The following is a 23,309-nucleotide window of genomic DNA, read 5'->3' as shown; positions in this document are numbered from 1 at the left end:
AGGCTTTAACCCACTGGGTGGCTCAGTGGGTTAAAGCCTCTGCTTTCGGCTCAGGTCATGATCCCAGAGTGCTGGGATCAAGCCCCACGTTGAGTTCTCTGCTCAGCAGGGAGTCTGCTTCCCTCTCTCTCTGCCTGCCTCTCTGCCGACTTGTGATCTCTGGTCAAATAAATAAATAAAATCTTTAAAAAATAATAATAATAATAATAAAATACAAAATAAAAAACAAAAACAAGGGACGCCTGGGTGGCTCAGTCAAACAGCTGCCTTTGGCTCAGGTCATGATCCCAGGGTCCTGGGAACTGAGTCCCACATCAGGCTTCCAGCTCAGTAGCGAGACTGCTTCTCCCTCTGCCTGCTGCTCTCCCCCCTTGTGCTCACTTGCTCTCTCTCTCTCTCTCTCTGACAAATAAATAAAATCTTCCCAAAAAAAAAAAAAAAAAAAAAAAAAAGCAATGATGATTCTCCTATTAAAGTGGCATTCCATAGGCACCAGAGTGATCAGTTAGTTGAGCATCAGATTCTTGGTTTCGGCTCAGGTCATAATCTCACCGTCACAGGATTGAGCCCCACATGAGGCTCCACACTCTGCGGAGTCTGCTTGGGATTCTCTCTCTCTCTCCCTCTGACCCCCCCCCCACTCTCTTTAAAATGAATAAATCTTAAAATATAAATGAATCAAGAAAGTGTCATTCGAACATTCCAAAAAGTTATTTTTTCCATTTTACTACAATTACTTTAAAATTTCTTGAAATCAGAGGTACCTGGGTGGCTTAGTGGGTTAAAGCCTCTGCCATTGGCTCAGGTCATGATCCCAGGATCCTAGGATCAAGTCCAGCATCGGGCTCTCTGCTCAACAGAGAGCCTGCTTCCCCCTCTCTCTCTCTGCCTGCCTCTCCCTACTTGTGATCTCAGTCAAATAAATAAATTAAATCTTTAAAAATAAATAAATAAAAAATAAACAAATTTCTTGAAATCAGAAACTCATATTTATCTTTGGAAATAGCACATCATAATAAATAAAGACAACACAAAACCTACTTTTCGGCCAAAAATCTAAGTTTCTCACAATATCATAAACAAAAATTGGTGACAGAAGAGTACATTTCGAGCTGAAGATCTATATTTTTTCCCTTAGTGGTAGAATGCATTTGTAAGCACAACCAAGTGGGATTTATTCCTGGGCTGCAAGGGTAGTTCAATACCTGCAAATCAATGTGATATACTACACTACTAAAAGAAAGGACAAGAACACTAAGATCATTTCAATAAATGCAGAGAAAGCATCTAACAAAGAACAGCACCCTTTTTTGATGAAAACACCTCACAGTGTAAAGATAGAGGGAACATACCTCAATATCATAAAAGCCATATATGAAAAGCCCACCATATATGAAAAGTGAGTATCATTCTCAATGGGGAAAAACTGAGAGCTTTTCCCTTAAGGTCAGGAACATGGCAGGGATGTCCACTATCACCACTGTTGTTCAACACAGTACTAGAAGTCCTAGCCTCAGCAATCAGACAACAAAAAGAAATAAAAGGCATCTGAATTGGAAAAGAAGAAATCAAACTCTCACTCTTCGCAGAAGACGTGATACTCTGTGGAAAACCCAAAATCTCCACCCCAAAATTGCTAGAACTCATACAGCAATTCAGTAAAGTGGCAGGATATAAAATCAATGAGCAAAAATCATGTGCATTTCTATATACTAACAATGAGACAGAATAAAGAGGAATTAAAGAGCCAATCTTATTTACAATTGCATCCAAAACCATGAGATACCTAGGAATAAAACTAACCAAAGAGGCAAAGGATCTGTGTTCAGAGAACTACGGAATGCTCATGAAAGAAACTGGGAAGACATAAAGAAATGGAAAAACATTCCATACTCATGGACTGGAGGAATAAATATTGTGAAAATGTCTATGCCACCTGGAGCAATCTACACATTTAATGCAAACCATATTAAAATACCATCAACTTTTTTCACAGAACTGGGACAAATAATCCTAAAATTTGTATGGACCAGAAAAGACCCCAAATACCCAAAGGAATATTGAAAAAGAAAACAAAAACTGGCGGCATCACAATTTCGGCCTTCAAGCTCTATTACAAACAAAGCTGTAATCAAGACTGTACGGTACTGGCACAAAAACAGACACATAGAGACACATAGGTCAATGAATGGAACAGAAGACAGATCCCAGAAAGGACCCTCAACTCCATGGTCAACTAATCTTCCACAAAGCAGGAAAAGCATATCCAATGGAAAAAAGAAAGTCTCTCCAACAAATGGTGTTGGGAAAATTAAACCACATGCATAAAAATGAAACTGGACCATTTCCTTATACCATACACAAAAATAGACTCAAAATGGATGAAAGACCTAAATGTGAGACAGGAATCCATCAAAATCCTAGAGGAGAACATAGCTAGTAACCTCTTCACCTTGGCTGCAGCAACTTCTTGCTCGACACATCTCCAAAGAGAAACAAAGGCAGAAATGTACTACTGGAACTTTGTCAAGATAAACATGTTTTGCACAGCAAAGAAAACAGCTGACAAAACCAAAAGACAATCAACAGCGTGGGAGGAGATATTTGCAAATGTTGTATCAGAAAAGGCCCAGTATCCAAAATGTACAAAGAACTTATCAAACTCAACACCCAAAGAATGAATAATCCAATCAAGAAATGGGCCGAAGGGGTGCCTGGGTGGCTCAGTGGGTTCAGTCTCTGCCTTCGGCTCAGGTCATGATCTCAGGGTCCTGGGATCAAGCCCCACATCTGGCTCTCTGCTCAGCAGGGAGCCTTGCTTCCCCAACTCTCTCTGCCTGCCTCTCTGCCTACTTGTGATCTCTCTGTCAAATAAATAAATAAAATCTTTAAAAAAAAAGAAAAAAGGAAATGGCCAGAAGACATGAACAGACATTTCTCTGAAGACGACAACCAATGGGGCACCTGGGTGGCTCAGGTCGTGATCCCAGGGTCCTGGGCTCCCTGCTCAGAGGGAAGCCTGCTTCTCCCTCTCCCACTCCCCCTGCTTGTGTTCCCTCTCACTGTGTGTGTGTCTCTCTCTCTGTCACATAAATAAATAAACAAACAAATAAACAAATAAATAACTTTTTTTTTTTTAAAGGAAGACAACCAATGGCCAACAGAAACATGAAAAAAAGCTCAACATCACTCGGCATCAGGGAAATACAAATCAACACCACAATTAGATATCACCTTACACTGATCAGAATGGCTAAAATTAACAAGTTAGGAGACAACAAATATTGGTGAGGATGTGGAGAAAAGGGAACCCTCTTACACTGTTGGTGGTGCAACCACTCTGGAAAATAGCATGGAGGTTCCTCAAAAAGTTGAAAATAGAGCTACCCTACAACCCAACAATTGCACTACTGGGTATTTACTTAAAAGATACAAATGTACTGATCCGAAGGGGTACCTGCACCCCAATGTTTACAGCAGCAAAGTCCACAGCAGACAAAGTATGGAAAGAGAGCCCAGCTGTCCATCAACAGATAGGTGGGTAAAGAAGATGCGGTATGTATATAAAATGGAATACTACTCAGCTACCAAAAAAAAAGAAAGAAAGAAATTTTGCCATTTCTAACAACATGGATGGAACTAGAGTGTATTTGTGCAAAGCAAAATAAGTCAATCAAAGAAAGATGATTATCATATGATCTCATGTGTGGAATTTAAGAAACAAAACAGAGGGTCATGGGGAAGAGAGGAAAAAATGAAACAAGATGAAATCAGAGAGGGAAACAAACCATAAGACTCTATCACAGGAAACAAACAGGACTGCTAGAGGGGAGAGGGGTGGGGAGATGGGGTAACTGGGTGATGGACAGACATTAAGGAGGGCATATGATGTAATGAGCACTAGACAACTACTGAATTACTGAACTCTACCTCTTAAACTAGTAATACATCATGTTAATTAATTCAATTAAAAAAAAAAGAAGAAGAAGAATGGGGGCACCTAGGTGGCTCAGTGGGTTAAGCAACTGCCTTTGGTTCAGGTCATGATCCCAGGGTCCTGGGATCGAGCCCCATAGTGGGCTCCTTTCTCCCTCTTCATCTGCCTGCCACTCCCCCCTGCTTATGTTCTTTGTCAAGTAAATAAATAAAATCTTTAAAAAAAAAAAAAAAAAGAATGCATTGGTGAGAATTCAGGTTACCAATTACTTCTGAAAAACTATTATTATTCTGAAAAGGCGGCCCTACTTCCCAAAAAATACCTCTCTACTCAAATAAATTATAATGGATGATTCCCATTGTCCTTAAGGATCTAGAAACATTTCCTTGCTCTATATAACACTCAAAAAGCTTCAGGACTAAAGCAGAATCTTGCCAACTTTAAGAGGCATCCACGCTTCAAGTGAAAAGAAAGAAGAAAATAGATCTGTGGGGATAGAAGGCCTTAGGGCGTAAGTAGTAACTTCCAATTCTCATGACTCAGTGGAAAGGAACAAGGGTTTGACCTAAGGCTAAAAGGTAAGCACAAACCTGTTCTTCTTCTGTAAAGGGTACAAGAGCCAACGGAGGCAGGGGCTCCTCCTGTAGGATAGGCAGAAATTCTTTATCCAGTAGGTCTGAAGGTATCTGTATGACCAAACACATGACCATGAAATTAATGCTATCCCTCCAACTACAAAAATTATAAAATAAGAAAAAATACCCTTTTGTCTGCATCTTGGTGATTATAATAAATATGGAGTAAAGCTTATTCAACCACAATTACCTTCAGTAGTACTTACTTATTCTGAGAGGGTCAAATATTAAAAACCCCAGTCACCTTCCTCTTCCTCCCATCAGACCACCACTTTCAGATATGATATACAGCACTAACTCTGGTATTCCAGAGTACAGAGTGGAAGAATAAAAATCCTTACGTTTACCACAAGGTACTAATGAGAGTTTCATAAATAATTTTATCTGTCCTTAGCAACCATCATTAAAATTTGAGATTCCGGGGGTGCCTGAGTGGCTCAGTGGGTTCAAGTCTCTGCCTTCAGCTCAGGTCATGATCCCAGGGTCCTGGGATCGAGCCCCGCATCGGGCTCCCTGCTCAATGGGGAGCCTCCTTCCCCCGCTCTCTCTGCCTGCCTCTCTGCCTACTTGTGATCTCTGTCAAATAAATAAATAAAATCTTTAAAAAAAAAAAAAAAAAGTTGAGATTCTGCAAACCACTAGTAAAAGTAAAAACAAAGTATATTTGAAAAATAGAAAATATTAGCTCTCACTAGTCAGACAGTAAGTACTTTACGCTGTTTGAGTTTTGATCATTCATAAGTGACACAAACATGATATATTTTAAGACGTTTTCTCAAATGAAAACTGTCTATATTTAATACAAAAAGGGAAAGAAGAGAATGCTCCTCTTCTCACTCCTAACTTCTAAATGAAGAGTAAAGGTACAACTAAGAGAGGTGCAGCCATCAAATTGGGATAGAAATGGACATGAAGGAGGCATTAAAAGGAAATTAAACAAAGTACTAAGTGCTGAATATTCCCTGTTTCCATGAAGTTTTCTACTCCTGTAACAAAATCTTAGGTCTTCTCTAAAAAATACTGAGCTCCTTACACTTAGAAGATTCTCTGTCAATGACTGCAGGTTTCAAAGCAGGAAAAAAAAAAACAGAAAAACCATGGGTACTTCATCTATCAATATATCACTATATATACCCTAAAATCTCATTCATAATTCTGAACTCTTTACTTTTCTCTTACCTTGTTATCTTTAAGGAAAAGTGCTAACATTTCTTCTCGACCGTAACGATAGTCTGCTAACTTATACTTCGGCAAAGCTGGAGAAAGAGGAGGGGACGTGATACTCCCACCACTGGACAGAGCCCGGAGCCTAGAATAGGAGAGACATAAAAAATGAAATGTCAAATATTCTGACACTAAGAACTTCTATTTTTATATACTACAAAAGTATTCATTTTAGTTCTTTAGAAGAGCAGAAAGAAATCCCATTTTCTCAAGGTATCCAAGATTTTAGCTTTAATACAACCTGCTGTCATAGCACATTAAGAGAACAGTTCATTGAGAAATAACCAGACGACCATGTGGTAACTCCTTACTTAAAAGGTTATCATGGCATGTCCCTGAGAAGTCTGGTGGTGAAGAGGTGACTATTTCAAATCATAAAAGGAACAGGATTAAAACAGAAGTGAAATATCACCTTATACCTATTAGATTAGTAAGAATTAATAAATCTGACAATACCAATTAATAAATCTGGAATACCAGTTGTTGGTAAGGATGTAAAACAATGGAAATTATCAAGCAGTATTTGTGGGATTACAGTGGAACCACCACTTCAAAGAATGATCTGCTAATGTTTAACAAAACATTAATATTTGTTAAATAAGAACGTATGCTATACAAAAGAAAAAGCAAAACATAGAAGCTTACAACAAAGATATACAAGCAAACCTGAAAATAAATTTATACTGTTTAAGAATACATATAAAATATAGTAAGTATAAAAACAAACATGAATTGACAATACAAAATTCAAGATAAGGTTCTATCTGCAAAGGGAAGGAAAATGTAAAGGCTGTTTTAATTATACCTGCAATGATTTATTTTCTCATTCATGCTATACAGAAATGTTTGTTACAATTTTATACTTTTATATGCCTACAGTATTTCACAATTCATTTTTACTGGAAGCAATGATCAGTATGTTGAATGTGAAAATGCACTGAAGAGTTAATACAAGAAAAAAAATTTTAAGCCATATTTACTTCTAGGAAAAAATAAAAATATACTCCAAGAGAAATGGAACTGGGGTTAGAAGGAACATTTTTATAAGATGCTTTTATTTAGAGAGGAAAAAAAAAGGTGGGTGAAGCTCAGCAAAAAATGGCCATAATAAAATCTCACTGCAGCACTGTGTCAAACAGCAAGCAGCAAAACCACTACCAGCAGGAGCTCCTTATCTGAGGGCTGCCTGAAATTCTATAAAGCAGTTAAGTATCAAGGGTAAAGGGGACCAAGGTACTTTACTTCAGTAGGTTAGCTTAAAGGAAAATTCAACTGAAGCATTAAAATATATTCCCCAAATTGTTAAGCTTTATTCACATACGCAAAAAAGGGAATGATCCACACATTTAAAAAAAAATACGAAGGAAAGCAGAATATTACTTGTATATTAGTCAAAAATTCTATGTGCATAAATATAAACATGTGTTTATATGTACAATAAGGAAAAAGGGGGGGATATATTAGTAAACTCAAGATTGCTAGGGTCTTTTTTCAGTGTTTCTATCTTCTCTACTTACCTTTTTTTAACATTTTATTTATGGACGATTTTGAACATACGTAAGAACACCAGGAATTACATAACGAACTCCTACATACCATTCACCCAGCCCCCAAATCAATAACCCATGGCCAACCCTGCTCCTTCTACCACTCCATCTAACCCTCCTCTGATACTGTTTTCAAGGAAATCATATGCTTTCAAAAATTTTTTTGAAGGAAACTTTCCAAGATTTTGGGGGGACTTTTTTTTTTTTTTAAAGATTTTATTTATTTGACAGAAACACAGGGAGAGAGGAAACACAGCAGGGGGAGTGTGGATGGGGGAGAAGCAGGCTTCCTGCTGAGCAGGGAGCCCCATGCGGGACTCGATCCTAGGCCCCAGGGATCGTGACCTGACCTGAAAGCAGATGCTTAACTCGACTGAGCCACCCAGGCGCCCCTGGGGGAAATTTTTGAAGGGAAGTTTTGTCATCAGTAAATACTCCGAAATGTTCTCTCCAAAAGAATTTTTTCTAGTCTGGATTTTGCTGATTTTTATCTCTGTGATATACCTTAACACATTTCTCTGTTCTATGCATTTCATGTACATTGGTGACTGGATGTAAAGACCTGATCTGATCTGGAAAGACTACTTCCATGTAGTGGTGTGTTATGCCATTTGGAAGCACTTACTGCCTGGTTCATTTTTTGAGTCTAGTAGTCCCTGAAGACCAATGCCAAGGTGCCTAAGTTCATTCACTAAGGTTACAAAGTGATTTTCTTCTATTATTCCTTCTTTATTAGCTGGAGTATTTCTATAAGGAGAAATTTCTCTCTTACGCTATTTAGTATTGTTACCCAATAGTATAGTTCATATAGGAAAGAAAAAAGTCTTGATTCTTCTAATTAGTTTTCAAAATAGGGACTTAATTCCCTAGCATCTTCCAATGATAACAAATAATTTTAATTAAGTTATTTCACTGCAATTATTAACAGTATTCAAATTCTCATCTTTCAAGTAGGCTGCGCACCTAATGAGGGGCTTAAACTCATGACCCTGAGATCAAGAGCCACATGTTCCACTGACTGAGCCAACCAGGTGCCCCTCAAACTGTCTCATCTTTGACCAGCGAGAGACTCTTCAGGTATGTTCCTAAATCCTTCTGACACACCCTAGCAGTCTTTAACGGCTTCTCTTCTGTTATGTCAATATGTTCTATGTTCTAGGCATAGCTTGTATTTCTTGCCTCAGGCCTAGAATCAACCATTTCTCCTGGGAGCCTGATTCTCCTTAGTGCATATTAAAAATGCAAACTGGGTGCTAGGAGTGCTTATTGCTACTAGGCTGGTCTTTTGTTTTCTTTCCAAATATTGAACATAGCGGTCATTTAGTCCAACTCCTGTAAGACAGGTTGGAACAACCAGGGAAGAAAACAACATGCACATGAAGAACTACTGCTGGAGGGCCCTCCACGAACTGATCTCCAACAAATTCATGTATAGCTGGGCTTTTTCCTGAAAAAGTAGAATTAATATCCACTGAGAACTGAAGCTGGGAATTTTACATATGGATTACTTCACTTCATTTCATTTCAGCTTCACAACAACTCTAGGAACAGACGAGGGTTAAACAACTTGCCCACACTCAACCAGCAAAACAAAGTCTCAAACCTAGGTTTTCATGACTAAAAAGATCAAAACTCCCAAACTTTATTTAAAATAGGCAAGGTTTGGGAGTGGCTCAGTTGGTTAAGCATCTGCCTTCAGCTCCAGTCATAATGTCAGGCTCCTTGCTCAGTGGGAAGCCTGTTTCTCCCTCTGCCTGTGCTATCTCTCAAATAAATAAAACTTTTAAAAAAATCAATCAATCAAATAGGCAAGGTTTACTTTGCCAAACATTAATTTTAAAACATATATATTTTATTATAAATTATTTTAGGGGCGCCTGAGTGCTCAGTCAATTGAGCGTCCAACTCTTGATTTCAGCTCAGGTCATGAACTTGGGTTCACGGCAGGCTCCTCACAGCAGGACCCTCACGGCAGGCTGATGCTCAGCAGGGAGTTGACCTGAAATTCTCCTTCTCCCTCTACCCCCCTCCCCACACACATACACTCACACTCTCTAAAATAAATAAAATCTTTTTTTTTTTTAAAGAAACTATGTTAAAATATCTTTCTTATACTAAACCAATATGTTTGCCACTCGTTCCAACCACTAGAGGGCACATCTTAGACGCTCTTTCAAGTGAAAAACATTCCCGTACTGGCAAATAGTCACAATGTCTCTTTAGAGACTTTCCTTCTTCTGGCTCAACATTAATTTCTTCATTTGCTCCTCACAAGGTTTCAAATCCACTTACCACCCTGGTCCCTTCCAATGGACCCTACGCCCACTGCCCAAGGACTGAATGTCCAATGTCGAGGACTGAGCATTTCTTATAGGCCCCAGATCTAAGACTAACATAACCAGAGTGCATTCTCAAGAGATTCCTCCAGGACTGTGAAGAGAACGAACTAAGGCAAACTGAGAGTAATTCAAACTAAGATAGTAGCCTCAATGAGGAGATCTGTGCTCTACTCAATAATCGGCAAATCCTGTTCCAAGTCCCTCTTCACCTAACAGATATTTGTAAAAGCTAAAAACACACCTGGGTAACATCCCTCCTTAAAAACCCACCAATGATCTTTAACCTCTCTTCTGACAGTGAGTTTTTTAAAACCCCTTTAATGCAGCATCCCCTCTAGCTATGCACTATTCATCATTCCTCTTCATTTCAGAAACATCTCCACATCCATACTTGTGGTCACTTCAAAACCCAGCGCAAAAAAGAAACAAAAAAACACCCTGGCATAATCTGGCTTCTCCCCTACAACTCCACTGCTCCAGTGAAGTTCATCAATAACCTCACACAAATCCAAGGGACAATTTCCCATCAGTCACCTTCTTCTTTCTGGTCATACTGAGATCTGTTTAACACAAAAGGCCCAGTTCTAATATGAGTAGTAGTAACTGATGGGTAGCATTAGAAGACCTTCTAAAACCCCATGACATCCCCAAATCTTCACTTATTATTGTTCCAAATCCAAACTTCAGTTTATGAAGGCAATCTGGAGTATCCATGTAGATGTGTATAGGAGTCAAAAAACATTTCTGGGTAAGCTCCTGATTCTCAACTCCAGCTCTGACCTCTTCCCTAGAGTTTTTAAGTCTTCCATATGAGCCTCTCAGCTTTTGCTTTAACATCCCCTAAACCCTACTCATCAGTTTACTCATCCCAAATCCCTTCATCACCTTAAGGCAGGTAAGGACATCACCATCTGCTCAACCACTGGATTAAGAGTCAGGGAGTCATCCTTTACTCCTCACCTTCTACCATGTCCCATATCCAATTACCACATCCTACCAGTTTTAGATCCTAAATCTCTCAAGCCATCCTATCAATCTTACTATCCACACTTCTCTTTCTTACCTGGACTGCTACAACAGCATCCTAAGTGATATAACTAGTCATCGTTCATCCTCCACACTACTACAAATATATCTCAAATGCAAACCCAAATAAAATGTTCCCTGATTAACAACTCTTCATTGGCACACAACGATCAAATAAAATCGAGTTTCTTAACATAGAAAGGATGCCTCCAAGCTCATCTCTCCCACACTTCACAGTATAGTAAAGACAGTGTCTCAGAATTCCTCTCTTAAACTTGCTGTTTCCTGCCCCCTTGTCTTTACACATGCCTTTTCTGCTATCAGGAAAATTTTATTTTTTCAAGCCATTTTCACTTGTAGGGAGGGAAGACTGCTGGGGGAACAGAGAGGTTAAGTGCAAGGAGGAAAAGGAAGAGTCAAGTCAGAATGAGGAGGATGAGGAGTTGGAAAGAGAATGGTACAGGGAAGAGAGCTCAAAATCCTCAAGACCTGGGCTAGACACAAGTACCAGCTCAGCCTTCATGGAACTAACTGGCTAGTGGAAGAAAAAGCCAATAAAAAGTCATGCAAATAGACATAAAGCTATTGAAGGATTTTGGAGAAAACCTGACCCAATTTATATCTTAAGACTGCTCTGGCTGCTGAACAATGAGAAGAATGAAAGCCAGAAAACATCACGCCACTCTTGCAATTGTTTATGTCAGAGATGGTGGTGACTTATAACAGGGTGACAGCAATGCAGGTGGAGAGAAATGAACAGATTTGAGATACGTTGGAGATGAAACGGAAATGGCACTGGAATCGACTAGATGTAGAGATACAGAAGTAAAAGAAATATCCAGAATAACTCCAAGACTTTGGGACTAAGCAAATGGGCATACTGTGGTATTTAAGATTAAATAAATCTAAAACAGAAAAACTCATGAGCTCAGTTTCAGAAAAGTATGAATGATGAGATGTTTATAGGCATCAAATAAGCAGATTAATATACTATACTTCGCTACACTTCCTTCACACGTCAACATTATAGTGAAATTACTGTCAGCTTCCTCACTACATAATTCAAAGGCAGGTACCATGTCCTTTCAACCTTTTTGCCTCAGCACCTAACACAAGACACGGAACGTAGGAGGCATGTGAGAAATGTTTTCTAAACAAATCTTAATATTCTCTTCTAAAATATATCCTGGGGGTGCCTGGGAGACTCAGTCAGTTAGGCATCTGCCTTCAGCCTAGGTCATGATACCAGGGTCCTGGGAACAAGTCCCACCTCAGGCTCCCTGCAGCAGTGGTCTGCTTCTCCTTCTTTACCTGTCCCTGTTCACATGTGTGCGCACCCTCTTTTTCCCACCCTCTCTCAGATAAATAAAAAAATATTAGTTAATAAATAAATAAATAAATAACACCCCTGGATAATACCAAATTACTTATCCCTTCAGACCACACAGATATCTTTCACTCTTTTTGGAAAACTGGGATGATTAATGTATCCCATTCTTCAGAAATTCTCTCATTTTCCCCACAAGCCCATAAGATGATACTTAGTAACCCAACAATAACAAGTTTTTCTTCTTTGCCCTCATTTCTCCCCACCCCCATGAGACTTGAGTCCATTATTTACTAAGTGCCTATGTTTAATATACAAGGGTAAACAATGGGCTTACCAAAATTGAGAAATACAGTACCTTTCTTATGTTCTTTTCTGAGTAAGGTAAACACAGAGACACAACACAAAGATGTAACTATTTTAACACAGGTATAAACAAAATGCTTTGGGGGAAATAAGTGCCTCACTTTCTTGCAAGGAAAGACCTGGAAAAAATTTCCTTAAGACCAAGGAGATGAGATAGAAGAAAACCAGAAGGCGATTCCTTGGCTTCTTCCCCATAAAGCCAGGTAACTATCTGCGCTTATTCCCCCTACGATAGATTCCTTTAGCATCTACATTTATCTATTTACAATCCTCAACATAAAAATAAAAATAACCCCCCCCAAAACAAGTAAATAATGAATTTGGTTTTTTTTTTTAATGTCTTTAAGTATATATACAAACATTTGCAGGAAAAAAAAATAGGATACAAACCAAAATGTTCACAATGGTTCTTTGGATGGTAGGATTAAGGATAACTTATATATTTCCTTTTTCTTTTTGTACTACCACTTCCTCCAAGGTTTTCTAGAATAAGCATGAATTACTTTGTTACTGAACCAAACAAAAAAATTTAAAAAAAAATCCAAAAACCCTAAATCTACCAGATTTAAAACAAAAAAAATTTTTTTTCGTTTTTTTGTAAGGTAGTACTTAGTGTTTTGTCAAGGGTGAAGTAAACAGGCATGGGATGGGAATTAAATTCGCACAACCCTTCTGGTGGTCAATCTGTCCACACATCATCCAAAGCCTTAAAACTGCAATTTTTGTTTTAATAATTCCACTTCCAAGGAATTACTCCAAAATAATCAGCAATACCAACAAAACTGTTCAAGGATATATACACACACATATTTATAATAGCAAAACATTAAAATCAACTTTACGTTCCAACAACTCATTCACTCAATGAACAAATATTTATTGAGCACCTACTATATAATGCAGGCACTAGAGATACAGCAATGAACAAACTGTACAAAAACTGAGACCAAAGTACCTGCCCTCTGGGAGCTCACAGTCTAGTGGGAGCTGGAGGATGGGATTTAAATAATAAAGAGAATAAGTGAGTAAAATTGCCACATTCTATTTAGATATAGACCATTAAGAAAAAATTAAGCAGAGTAGGGAGATAGGAAATAAGGAGAAGGTATTATATACAGATGGGTCAGGAGAGGTCTAAGGCAGTAACATTTGAGTAAAGACTATTGTTTTATTCCTAGAAACTATTTACTCCTCCATTAAATCTATCACACCTTTTTAAATTGCTTTAGTGTTATACAGTACATATTTTTATTCTAAATATAGAAATAAGCTAAGACCTAATGACCCCACATCCCTACCTTAAAAAGTCCATGTATATGGTCATTCATGGTCTGTCTCTATCAAAATTTTCAACATTCTCCCATCTTTACTACTTCCCCAAGTATCAGTAAATCTGCTCATTTCATCCATTTCTTATTGAACATTTGTTTTTACATCATAATAGAAATAATGATCTTAGTAAACAGAATAAAGCATCACTGAATTCGTTTCTGTATGGTTCAGAGCGACACTCTAATGGAATGCAATCACTCTAAATTTTGATTCTCAAGTGTTCCGGACACAGCTCCTTACTTCAGGTTCCACAATGAATGCAATGTTACATGCATGGAAACACAGCAGCAGCTTCTACTCATACTGCAGCTTCTAAGCTCAGGGTTATCTGAGTTACTTAAGGGTCTCATATATTCCCTTTCCCAAAAGAAACGTTGATATATGGTACTAAAAAGGCAGTGTGCCTACTTAGACCTCCAGTCCTCAGTTTAAAAGCATTCCAGGTGAGTTAAGGGAAGGACCCTAAGCTCTAATAATGCCTGCACGGTAAAAATCCGGTAAAGCTACTGTTTAAGCATGGGACTTCTACTAAAGCTACTTCAGTTCAAATTTCGTATAAAACCTGGACTGCTCAAACAAAACTTCAGAGTACCAATGAAAAAATGTGTATAGTGCTACTGGTAGACTCGGTCAGTGACACACTGAAACGACTCCAGAAACCCATGGTTTAGGGCAGAGGCCAAATAACTTTTCTCTGTAGAAGGCCAGAAAGTAAATATGTAAGCTTTTAGAGCCGGATGGCCTCACCTATGACTACTCAACCTTGCCACTATGGTATGAAAGAAGCCAGATAATACAGAAACAAATGGGTATGTTTTATGTTCCAATAAAATTTATTCATAAAAACTGTACTTATAGTCTCACAGGCCATAGTTTGTCAATCCATGATACAGGACATCAAGCTAAATGTATACTAACTTAACTCTAGAACATCTCCAGCAGTTTTTTCTTTAGGTTGAATTCCTAGTGTTGTCTCTTTTTCTTAAAAGGCGGGAGAGACAACTTCCTTAAATTAGCTGACAAGTTTAATCATGTTTTTACAAAGAAAAGTGTGTAAATACAAAAGAGAAGCAGTTACAAATTCTGGACAAAGGCAGAAGAGTTACACACAAAACAGTTCAACAAGTGAGCTATATAGATTTAAACCACCTTATAAAGCTAATAAGATGTGAATTAAGATTTAGCTACAAGAATGTTCATCAAAAATACTTTTATAATGAAAACCTAAAAACAGCCTATATATGCTACATCTAGAAGGCTAAATAAATGATGGTACATCATACAATGCAACCATTTAAGATAAAGAAAACATTTATTTAAAAAAATATACTTTTGATGTGGCTATTTTTTAAAAGCAGGTTACAAAGCTGAATGTACAGTATGATCCCATTTTTGTGAAAATAAATGTACATATACACAAATAAGCATACATAAAACCACCCACAGAGATAAACTAACCTATTTACAGTAGTTATATCATGGATGGTAAAATTATGGTGATTAGATCTTCCTCTGGCTTACTTGTAATCTCCAATTTCTTCAAAAACATATACTGATATGGCAATAAAACTATTTTTAAAACACAAACTAAGAACTAAAACAGGTACAGCATTACTTAGGTCAACATTTCCAAAATAATTCTCAAAGTAGAAAAGCTGCTTCAGTTCTTAGAACTTCAAGTAGTGATTTCTCCTCAGTTTCCAAACGCTAGCTATAAGGGCCAAACAAATTTAGGAATTACATATAAAAAGAAATGCATAAAATAAGTTAATAAGTGTCTTCAAACAGAGAGTTACTACAGAAGTCTGCACCATTTTTCACCTAAACAATCAAGAATGTTTAAGACACCATTCCAATTTATCTATTTTATATACTGCTTCTGGCCCAAGATTTGAATAGAAAAAGCAACTATTCATGCCACTGACGAGAGGATCTTCAATCACCAACATTGGGGGGAAAGGAGGAAGGGGGGAAAATCACACTACAATGTGATGGATCTCAAAATTCCATGAGAATTCCATATTCAGGGTCCAAACACATCTGTAAGAGACTCAAAGGTCAATTAATTGTTATTATGGCAAATGTTATCCCAATCTTAGATGAGCTACAGTTAACAGCCAGTATAATTCTGGACCACCTGCTTAGCCCATCAATAAAATAAAATTCAAATAATAATTCAATAAAAACTATGTTTTCAAATAAGTGTATGAATAGCACTCGCGAAACAGCATTGTAGCAGAAAACATATACAGATAAAAATGTTACGATTATATGTAAAATTTTATATGCACTTAGACAAGGGCTCAAAAAAAAGGGCAAATAATTTGCTAGAGTGGTGGGATTGCAAGAAGTCCATTACCATTACATAACCATTACCAGTGCAAAACCAGACCAAGAAAATCTTGTTATCATTACAAAGCCAGACCAAGAAAGCTTTTTTTAAATACAGAATGCAGTCACTAACCAAACATAATTTATTCCTAGAGAAGCTACATTGTTTTCAATTAGGCACAAAAATCAAAGTCTCAAAAACATATACATTTATAAACCACCCAATATCTGTACAAATACCTTACTACTATACTAGTAGTACATCCAATATCAGATAGGATGAGATTTTGAAAACTCACCATTCAGGCCCAAAGTTCAGTGTCTGCGTTTCCGCTGCCATTATTTTCCGGTATCTTTACAATAGATTTTTATATGTGGAGAAACCTGTTAATGAGAAAAATATCTCTATCCAGTTAATCAAGAGGAAATGCAGAATTCCAGCCCAGAAACTATATCTAAGGTATTTTACTTATTCCCTGGCTCCATTTAACCAGAGCCAATAGAATAAGATTTTTTAATCCCTATTTATAACAGTATAACAGGAAAAGTAAAATTCATAAATCCCCTTACATTTCAATTCACCATCTTCTTATGTTTATCTGGGGAAAGGAGGCATGGTATAAGATGAATCCAATGAGATAGGTGGGAACAGACCAGGCAGGACATCAGGGACCAAACTAAGGACCTTCTTCATTAGCCACTGAGCAATAGGGAGTGAATGAAGGTAACAGATTTACATTTTAATATATATTATTCCCTTGCAACAGTTCTCCCATTACCATGAGGTATGTTAAAGATTCTTAAAATAAGCATCCCCCCTGCCTATCTCACAGCTTCCACAACTCTACCCACTTTCTGCTTAGCATTTTATACACTAGTGATTCTTTTAAAAAATTATCTTGAGAGGCACCTGGGTGGTTCAGTGGGTTAAAGCCTCTGCCTTCAGCTCAGGTCATGATCCCAGGGTCCCGGGATCGAGCCCCACATTGGGCTCTCTGCTCAGTGGGGAGCCTGCTTCCCCCCCCTCTGTCTCTGCCTGCTTGTGATCTCTCTCTCTCTGTCAAATAAATAAATAAAATCTTAAAAAACAAAAAATTATTTTGAACCATCAAGTTAAAATAATTTGCTAGTAAGTTTCATTAGCGACCTTTCAAAAACCATTTTAAAATATCAGAGTTTAAATTGAAGTAAGTCAGACAAGAAAAGACAAATATTGTAGGATATTATTCATATACAGAATCTAAAGAAAAACCAAACTCAGAGAAACACAGAGTAGAGTGGGAGTCACCAGAGGCTGGGTGGGGGGGGGGGGGGGAATAGGGAGCTTTGTGTTCCCAGGGTACAAAGTCCCACTTCTGGGGATCTAATGTACAGCAAAGTGATTACCATACTATATACGTGAAAGTCGTGAAGAGATTAGATCTTAAATGTTCTCACCACAAAAAAAGAAATAGTAAGTATGTGATGGAATGAGGTGTTAGCTTTATGCTATGGTGGTAATCATTCTGCAATATATAAATGTATCAAATCAATACACTACATGCTTTAAACTTATACAATGCTATACACATGCTTTAAGTTTATACAATGCTATACGTCAACTATATCTCCATAAAGCTGGAAACAGAATGGAAAAAGAAAATTACAGCTTAAAAATGAAAAAATGTAAGTATTGTAAATATACTGTAAATATCTCAGGGTGCCTGGGTGGCTCAGTTGGTTAAGCGACTGCCTTCAGCTCAGGAATCGAGTCCCACATCGGGCTCCCAGTTCCACAGGGATTCTGCTTCTCCCTCTGACCTTCTCCTCGCTCATGCTCTCTCTCACTGTCTCTCTCTCTCAAATAAATAAATAAAATAAATAAATAAATAAATAATAAAATATTAAAGTACATAAAATAAATAAATAAAAATAAAATATTTTAAAAATACTGTAAATATCTCTAAGATAAATTCACATCACCCTTTTATTTCTGTTTATCAGATCTAAAAAATATTAAATAGAAAAAATGCCTCAGGGCATCTGGCTGGGTCAGTACAGCATTCAGTAGACCAACCCTCTTGATCTCAGGGTTGTGGGTTCAAGCCCCACATTAGGTGTAGAGATAGCTTAAAAATATTAACTAGAGGGATGCCTGGGTGGCTCAGTGGGTTAAAGCCTCTGCCTTCAGCTCAGGTCATGATCCTGGAGTCCCGGGATCAAGCCCTGCATTGGGCTCTCTGCTCAGCAGGGAGCCTGTTTCTTCCTCTCTCTCTGCCTGCCTCTCTGCCTACTTGTGATCTCTGTCAAATAAATAAATAAATAAAAATATAAAATATATATATATTAACTAGAAATGGGTCAAAAATGAAGAAAAGGCAAAGTAAAAGTATGTTAACATCCATAATCAGCTATTAATTTATTTGCCTTCTGGGAAGAAAAGAAAAAGGGTTTGGAAAAGCTCAGTGGGTGGGGAAAAACATAAAAGTAAATAAAAAATAATTTATCTGCCCTTCTCTGGAAGGTATTTCTAGCCCTAGTTCAACCCTGAGGGTTCCATGGAGTCACCCATATTCTAACTTAACTCTGAACTGCTACATGGCCCCACAAGCTTGCATACCAGACTCAAGCTTGACATCAACTTAGTGCCCTCCCCCATCTCTTAAGCAACTGGTGATTCTATTTAAAAAAAAAAAAAAAAAAAAAAAACAATTAACAACAACACAAGACACATGGTTTCCCACATTTTAACCTCTCCAAAACTGAAATACATCTTAGTGTCCTGTTACCACTGCTCTCAGCCCAAAGAAAGTTGTGCCACAGGTGTCACTGTCTGCCCGTAGTAAACTTAGTCATAGCTGTTCACTAGCATCCTTTCAACTGCATTGTTGTTAGTACCTGATTTTAAACTGCTGCTTAAAATGTCTCCCAAAAGATTATAATATGGTTCTAAATTGAAATGAAATGTAGTATATAAAAGAAAGCAAACACAGCAATGGGATATTAGTGAAATAACTTTTCACCATCAGAGAAGTGATTGTAAGTGCTTTACAGAACCTGAGGAAAAGAACCAAAAAAACCACACACAGATAAAGCTTGTTATGGTTTGCTGCAGAGACTGGACAACGCACAACCCACATGCGGCCATCTGTATCGGCTGCAAAAGTACTTAAAGGGGGAAATTAAACAACTTGGACTGGTTTTAAGAACTTCAGAAGCAAGAAATCACTGAATTTTACATTGATGAGAAAACAACGGAGCAGTCCCTAAGAAACATTTCATTATTAATACCCTTAATAACATGACACTATAATAGTGGGGAGAGGGGAGGAAGGAAACTTCCATAATCCTAAATTTTTCATTATTTAGAAGAGTAAGACATAACATGCAGAAATTTGAGGAGTACCTTAACCAATATATTTCACTTCTATTGTCTCTTTAAAATATACACAAAATATATACCATGTAATAATAATCTATTACACCTAAATAAATTTAAAAGAACTTTTTTTAAAATGTAAAATAATGGGGTGCCTGAGTGGCTCAGTGGCTAAAGCCTCTGCCTCAGCTCAGGTCATGATCTCAGGGTCCTGGGATCAAGTCCCGCATTGGGCTATCTGCTCAGCGGGGAGCCTGCCCCCCCCCACCCTGCCTCTCTCTCGACCTGCTTCACTGCCTACTTGTGATCTCTGTCAAATAAATAAATAAAATCTTTTTTTAAAAAAATGTAAACTAACGGACACCTGGATGGCTCAGTTAGAAGAGCATGCATGCAAGTCTTGGAGCTCCTGGGTGGTTCACTCCCTGAAGCTCTGACTTCAGCTCAGGTCATGATCTGAGGGTCCTGATTATCAGCCCTGAGTCAGGCTCTCTGCTTAGCAGGAAGTCTGCTTCTCCCTCTCTCTCTGCCCACCACCCCTCTTGCCCCCAGCTCATGCTTGCTCACTCATGCATGACCGCATGCATGCGTGTTTGTGTGCCACACATTTGCACACACACTTGCTCTGTCTCATAAATACAATCCTAAAAAAAAAAAAAAAATCCAACTCCTGATCTTGGTCATGCGTTGGAGCCCCACATTGGGTGTAGAGATTACTTTAAAAATATTAATTTTAAAATGTCTTTTGAATCTGAAAATGTAAAATAAGCGAGCCATTGCAGACAACTGAAGGGAAAAAAATGAAAATAAAAATTTTAAGTAATTAGGCATGCCTGAGTGGCTCAGTGGGTTAAAGTCTCTGCCTTCAGCTCCGGTCGTGATCCCAGGGTCATGGGATAGAGTCCCGCCTCTGCTCAGCAGGGAGCCTGTTTCCTCCTCTCTCTGCCTGCCTTTCTGCCTACTTGTGATCTGTCTGTCAAATAAATAAATAAAATCTTAAAAAATTTAAATTAAATTAAATTAAAAATTTTTAAGTAATTAAAATCTCTTTTAAAGGGGGAGGCACCTGGGTGGCTCAGTCGGTTAAGCATCTGCCTTCAGCACAGGTCATGATCCCAGGGTCTTGGGATCGAGTCCCACACCGGCTCCCTGCGAAGCAGGAAACCTGCTTCTCCCTCTCCTTCTGCTTGTTGCTCTGCCTACTTGTGCTTCTATCTCTGTCAAATAAATAAAATCTTTTTAAAAATATATCTAAGTAATTAAAAAACTCTGTGGCAGAGCTTACGTCATAGTATGAGGATTTCTTCTTCAGTAATAAAGAATCTCACAAATGATGCAGACTTGGATTCAGTTAAATTATGGTACATTCCAACTGAAATGACTTGCCAAGGTAGTGATGATCAGACCCCAAGAAGATGCCCACTGTAAATCAATACAGGCATTCTGCTTACACATCAGTCCTGTGGCCATATTTGGCATAAATCAATTCAGTGTGCTTTTAAAAAGTGGACCTACTTGGCTTTTAAAGACCTGCAGAGACTACATCAACCATAAGACTTCAATGTAAGACAAAACATCCTGAGGGAATGTTTTTACTACCATTTTACACCCCACCCAGCCAAATGTTTTATACTCAAACCCCCGTGGGACTTTGACCATCGGAAAACGGCTCTGAATTTACAAAGCAAGTCAGATTTGAACCAGACTGAATTTACAAGGCAAATGATTCCCCATTAAAAACTGAATTATTTGGGGGCACCTGGGTGGCTCAGTTGGTTAAGCGTCTGCTTTCAGCTCAGGTCATGACTCCAAGGTCCTGGGATCAAGCTCTGCATCAAGCCCCACACTGGGCTCCCTACTCACCGGGAACCTGTTTCTCCCTCTCCCTCTGCAGCTCCCCCCCCCCCACCCACTTGTGCTTTCTCACACACGCTAATAAAATATTTTTAAAAAATAAAAACTGATTTGATAGTTGTGAAAATATTAAAATCACTTAAGAGATTTAAAAAAAAATTCCCCCTTTATTACTTTAAGGAGACGCAGGCCTCAGAAGCACAAAGCTCCATGGCCACTAATACCATAAAGGATGCAAATGGAGTCCCTAGAGCTGTGTAATGCCTAACCTTCCCAACTGCAGAAAGCAGTCCTGAATTACAGGAGAAGCCCTAGACTTAGGCAGCATCTAAGGAACAAGCAAGGAAATCCTGTTCTGGTCCTGTTTACCATTCCACCTATAAACCTTTCAGGTAGTGCCAAACTACCTAACCATACTACACAAATATTAAAAGCTATTTTTTTAGGGGTGCCTGGGTGGCTCAGTGGATTAAGCCTCTGCCTTCAGCTTGGGTCATGATCTCAGGGTCCTGGGATAGAGCCCCACATCGGGCTCTCTGCTTGGCAGGGAGCCTGCTTTCCTCTCCCTCTCTGCCTGCCTCTCTGCCTACTTGTGATCTCTGTCAAATAAATAAATAAAATCTTAAAAAAAAAAAAAAAAAAAAAAGAACCAAGAATAATAATCTGTGATTTAATTATCACCAAAGAGACCTATATTACTCAGAATGGTGTTCTACTTGCTCTCTTTTATGAATTAAAACAGGAAATCTTAAGAGTCATGACTGTTGAAGAAATCTCATTTAAATGCTTACAGTATTATAATCTTTAATTCTGAATTCCCCACTTCAGACTGCTCCTTCCACATTCATTTAAATGACCCCAGTTCTAATGTGTTTATATATGTACTAGAGAGATTGTCTTACCCAATGCCTCTGAATTATAAATTAGTCAGAATGGAAACTGGGCCTATTTCTCAACTGTCCTTTCTAAGGATGCAAGGAGGTCCTGAAATGCATAGGTTCCGCCTTGAGCTAAATGTGGTCAACTCAAAGCCCCAGGAGACTTTTGACCATCAGAAAACAGCCCTGAATTTTTACAGCAAGTCAGGATCTGAACCAGACTCTGGATGCTGTGCTCTTCTACCTTTCTAGATTGCCTTTTCTCAAAACTCTTCTCCTCTTCCTTCCATGACCAATACTGTACTGGTATTGTTCTTCTACCTGTGTTTCCTTCCTATTTAGTTGCCATTCCCCCAAAAGTTTCTCTTTTCTGACTTCCCTCAGCATACCTAGGGTTTAACTATAAATTCTGTTTAGATACTGTCTTGAACCTTTTTTTAATCTACAATGGTATTCTCTACCACAATGGTAGAACTCTGCCTACTAAGTCACAGAATAAGGAACACATGGAGATTGGGGTTGTCATCATAACAAGAGCAAGAAAATTTCCAGATTGTTTCCCCTGGGAAGGGCCCCCCCCCCACCCTCGCCCTGCTGTGAATTACAGATTTGATTTTTTTCTCCCATGACCTAGAAGGCATTTTCAGTTGCCTGCTCCTCCTAGATATCTACCTCATCAACAACTGATCAAGGTACCCTAGTTCTCAGAATTCAGTAGTCAGCTAGACTTAAAAGCACAAAATCATCTGCAACTTCTTCCTCCCTGCTTCCTTATACCCTGTCATTTTGTCTCAAATTTGGTCAGTTCCTCCTTCAAGATTCCTCTTGCACTCTCCTTTTATTATAGTTAAGCCTTTGTTAACTCATGTTTGGATTATTACAATAAAATTTCTAATTCAATTCCTGATCACTAACTACTCACAACCAACAAGATCATTCTTCCTAAAGCACCATTCTGGTCATGCCTACCCCCCTGTAAAACGGTCAATATGGTTGACGCCTGTGTGGGTATGCGGCACCTGTGTGGCTCAGTCAGTTAAGCCTCTGCTTTTCGCTCAGGTCATGATTCCAAGGTCCTGGGATCTGGGCCCTGCATCGAGCCCCGCATGGAGCCCCGCACTGGCTCCCTGCTCAGCGGGAAGCCTGCTTCTCCCT

At 38.4% G+C, this 23,309-nt stretch overlaps 1 protein-coding gene across 3 annotated transcripts in view; it reads right to left on the bottom strand.

Annotated features, from left to right (window-relative positions):
- Window positions 1-23,309, bottom strand: part of LOC111141353 (GRB10 interacting GYF protein 2) — a 149,138-nt gene that overhangs the window by 103,773 nt on the left and 22,056 nt on the right. For all 3 annotated transcript variants that reach the window (XM_022493850.1, XM_022493835.1, XM_022493842.1), the window contains exons 3-5: window positions 16,364-16,448; window positions 5,752-5,881; window positions 4,528-4,623 (exon numbers count right to left, since the gene is read on the bottom strand). In XM_022493850.1, the coding sequence (XP_022349558.1) occupies window positions 4,528-4,623; window positions 5,752-5,881; window positions 16,364-16,404 (267 nt within the window). In that variant the 5' untranslated portion in view covers window positions 16,405-16,448. The remainder of the gene's footprint in view (window positions 1-4,527; window positions 4,624-5,751; window positions 5,882-16,363; window positions 16,449-23,309) is intronic.

The sequence above is a fragment of the Enhydra lutris genome, unplaced genomic scaffold, assembly GCF_002288905.1.
Source record: "Enhydra lutris kenyoni isolate GAN:26980312 unplaced genomic scaffold, ASM228890v2 scaffoldscaffold1, whole genome shotgun sequence".
Taxonomy (NCBI): domain Eukaryota; kingdom Metazoa; phylum Chordata; class Mammalia; order Carnivora; family Mustelidae; genus Enhydra; species Enhydra lutris.
This window is presented reverse-complemented; position numbering and strand designations above follow the sequence as displayed.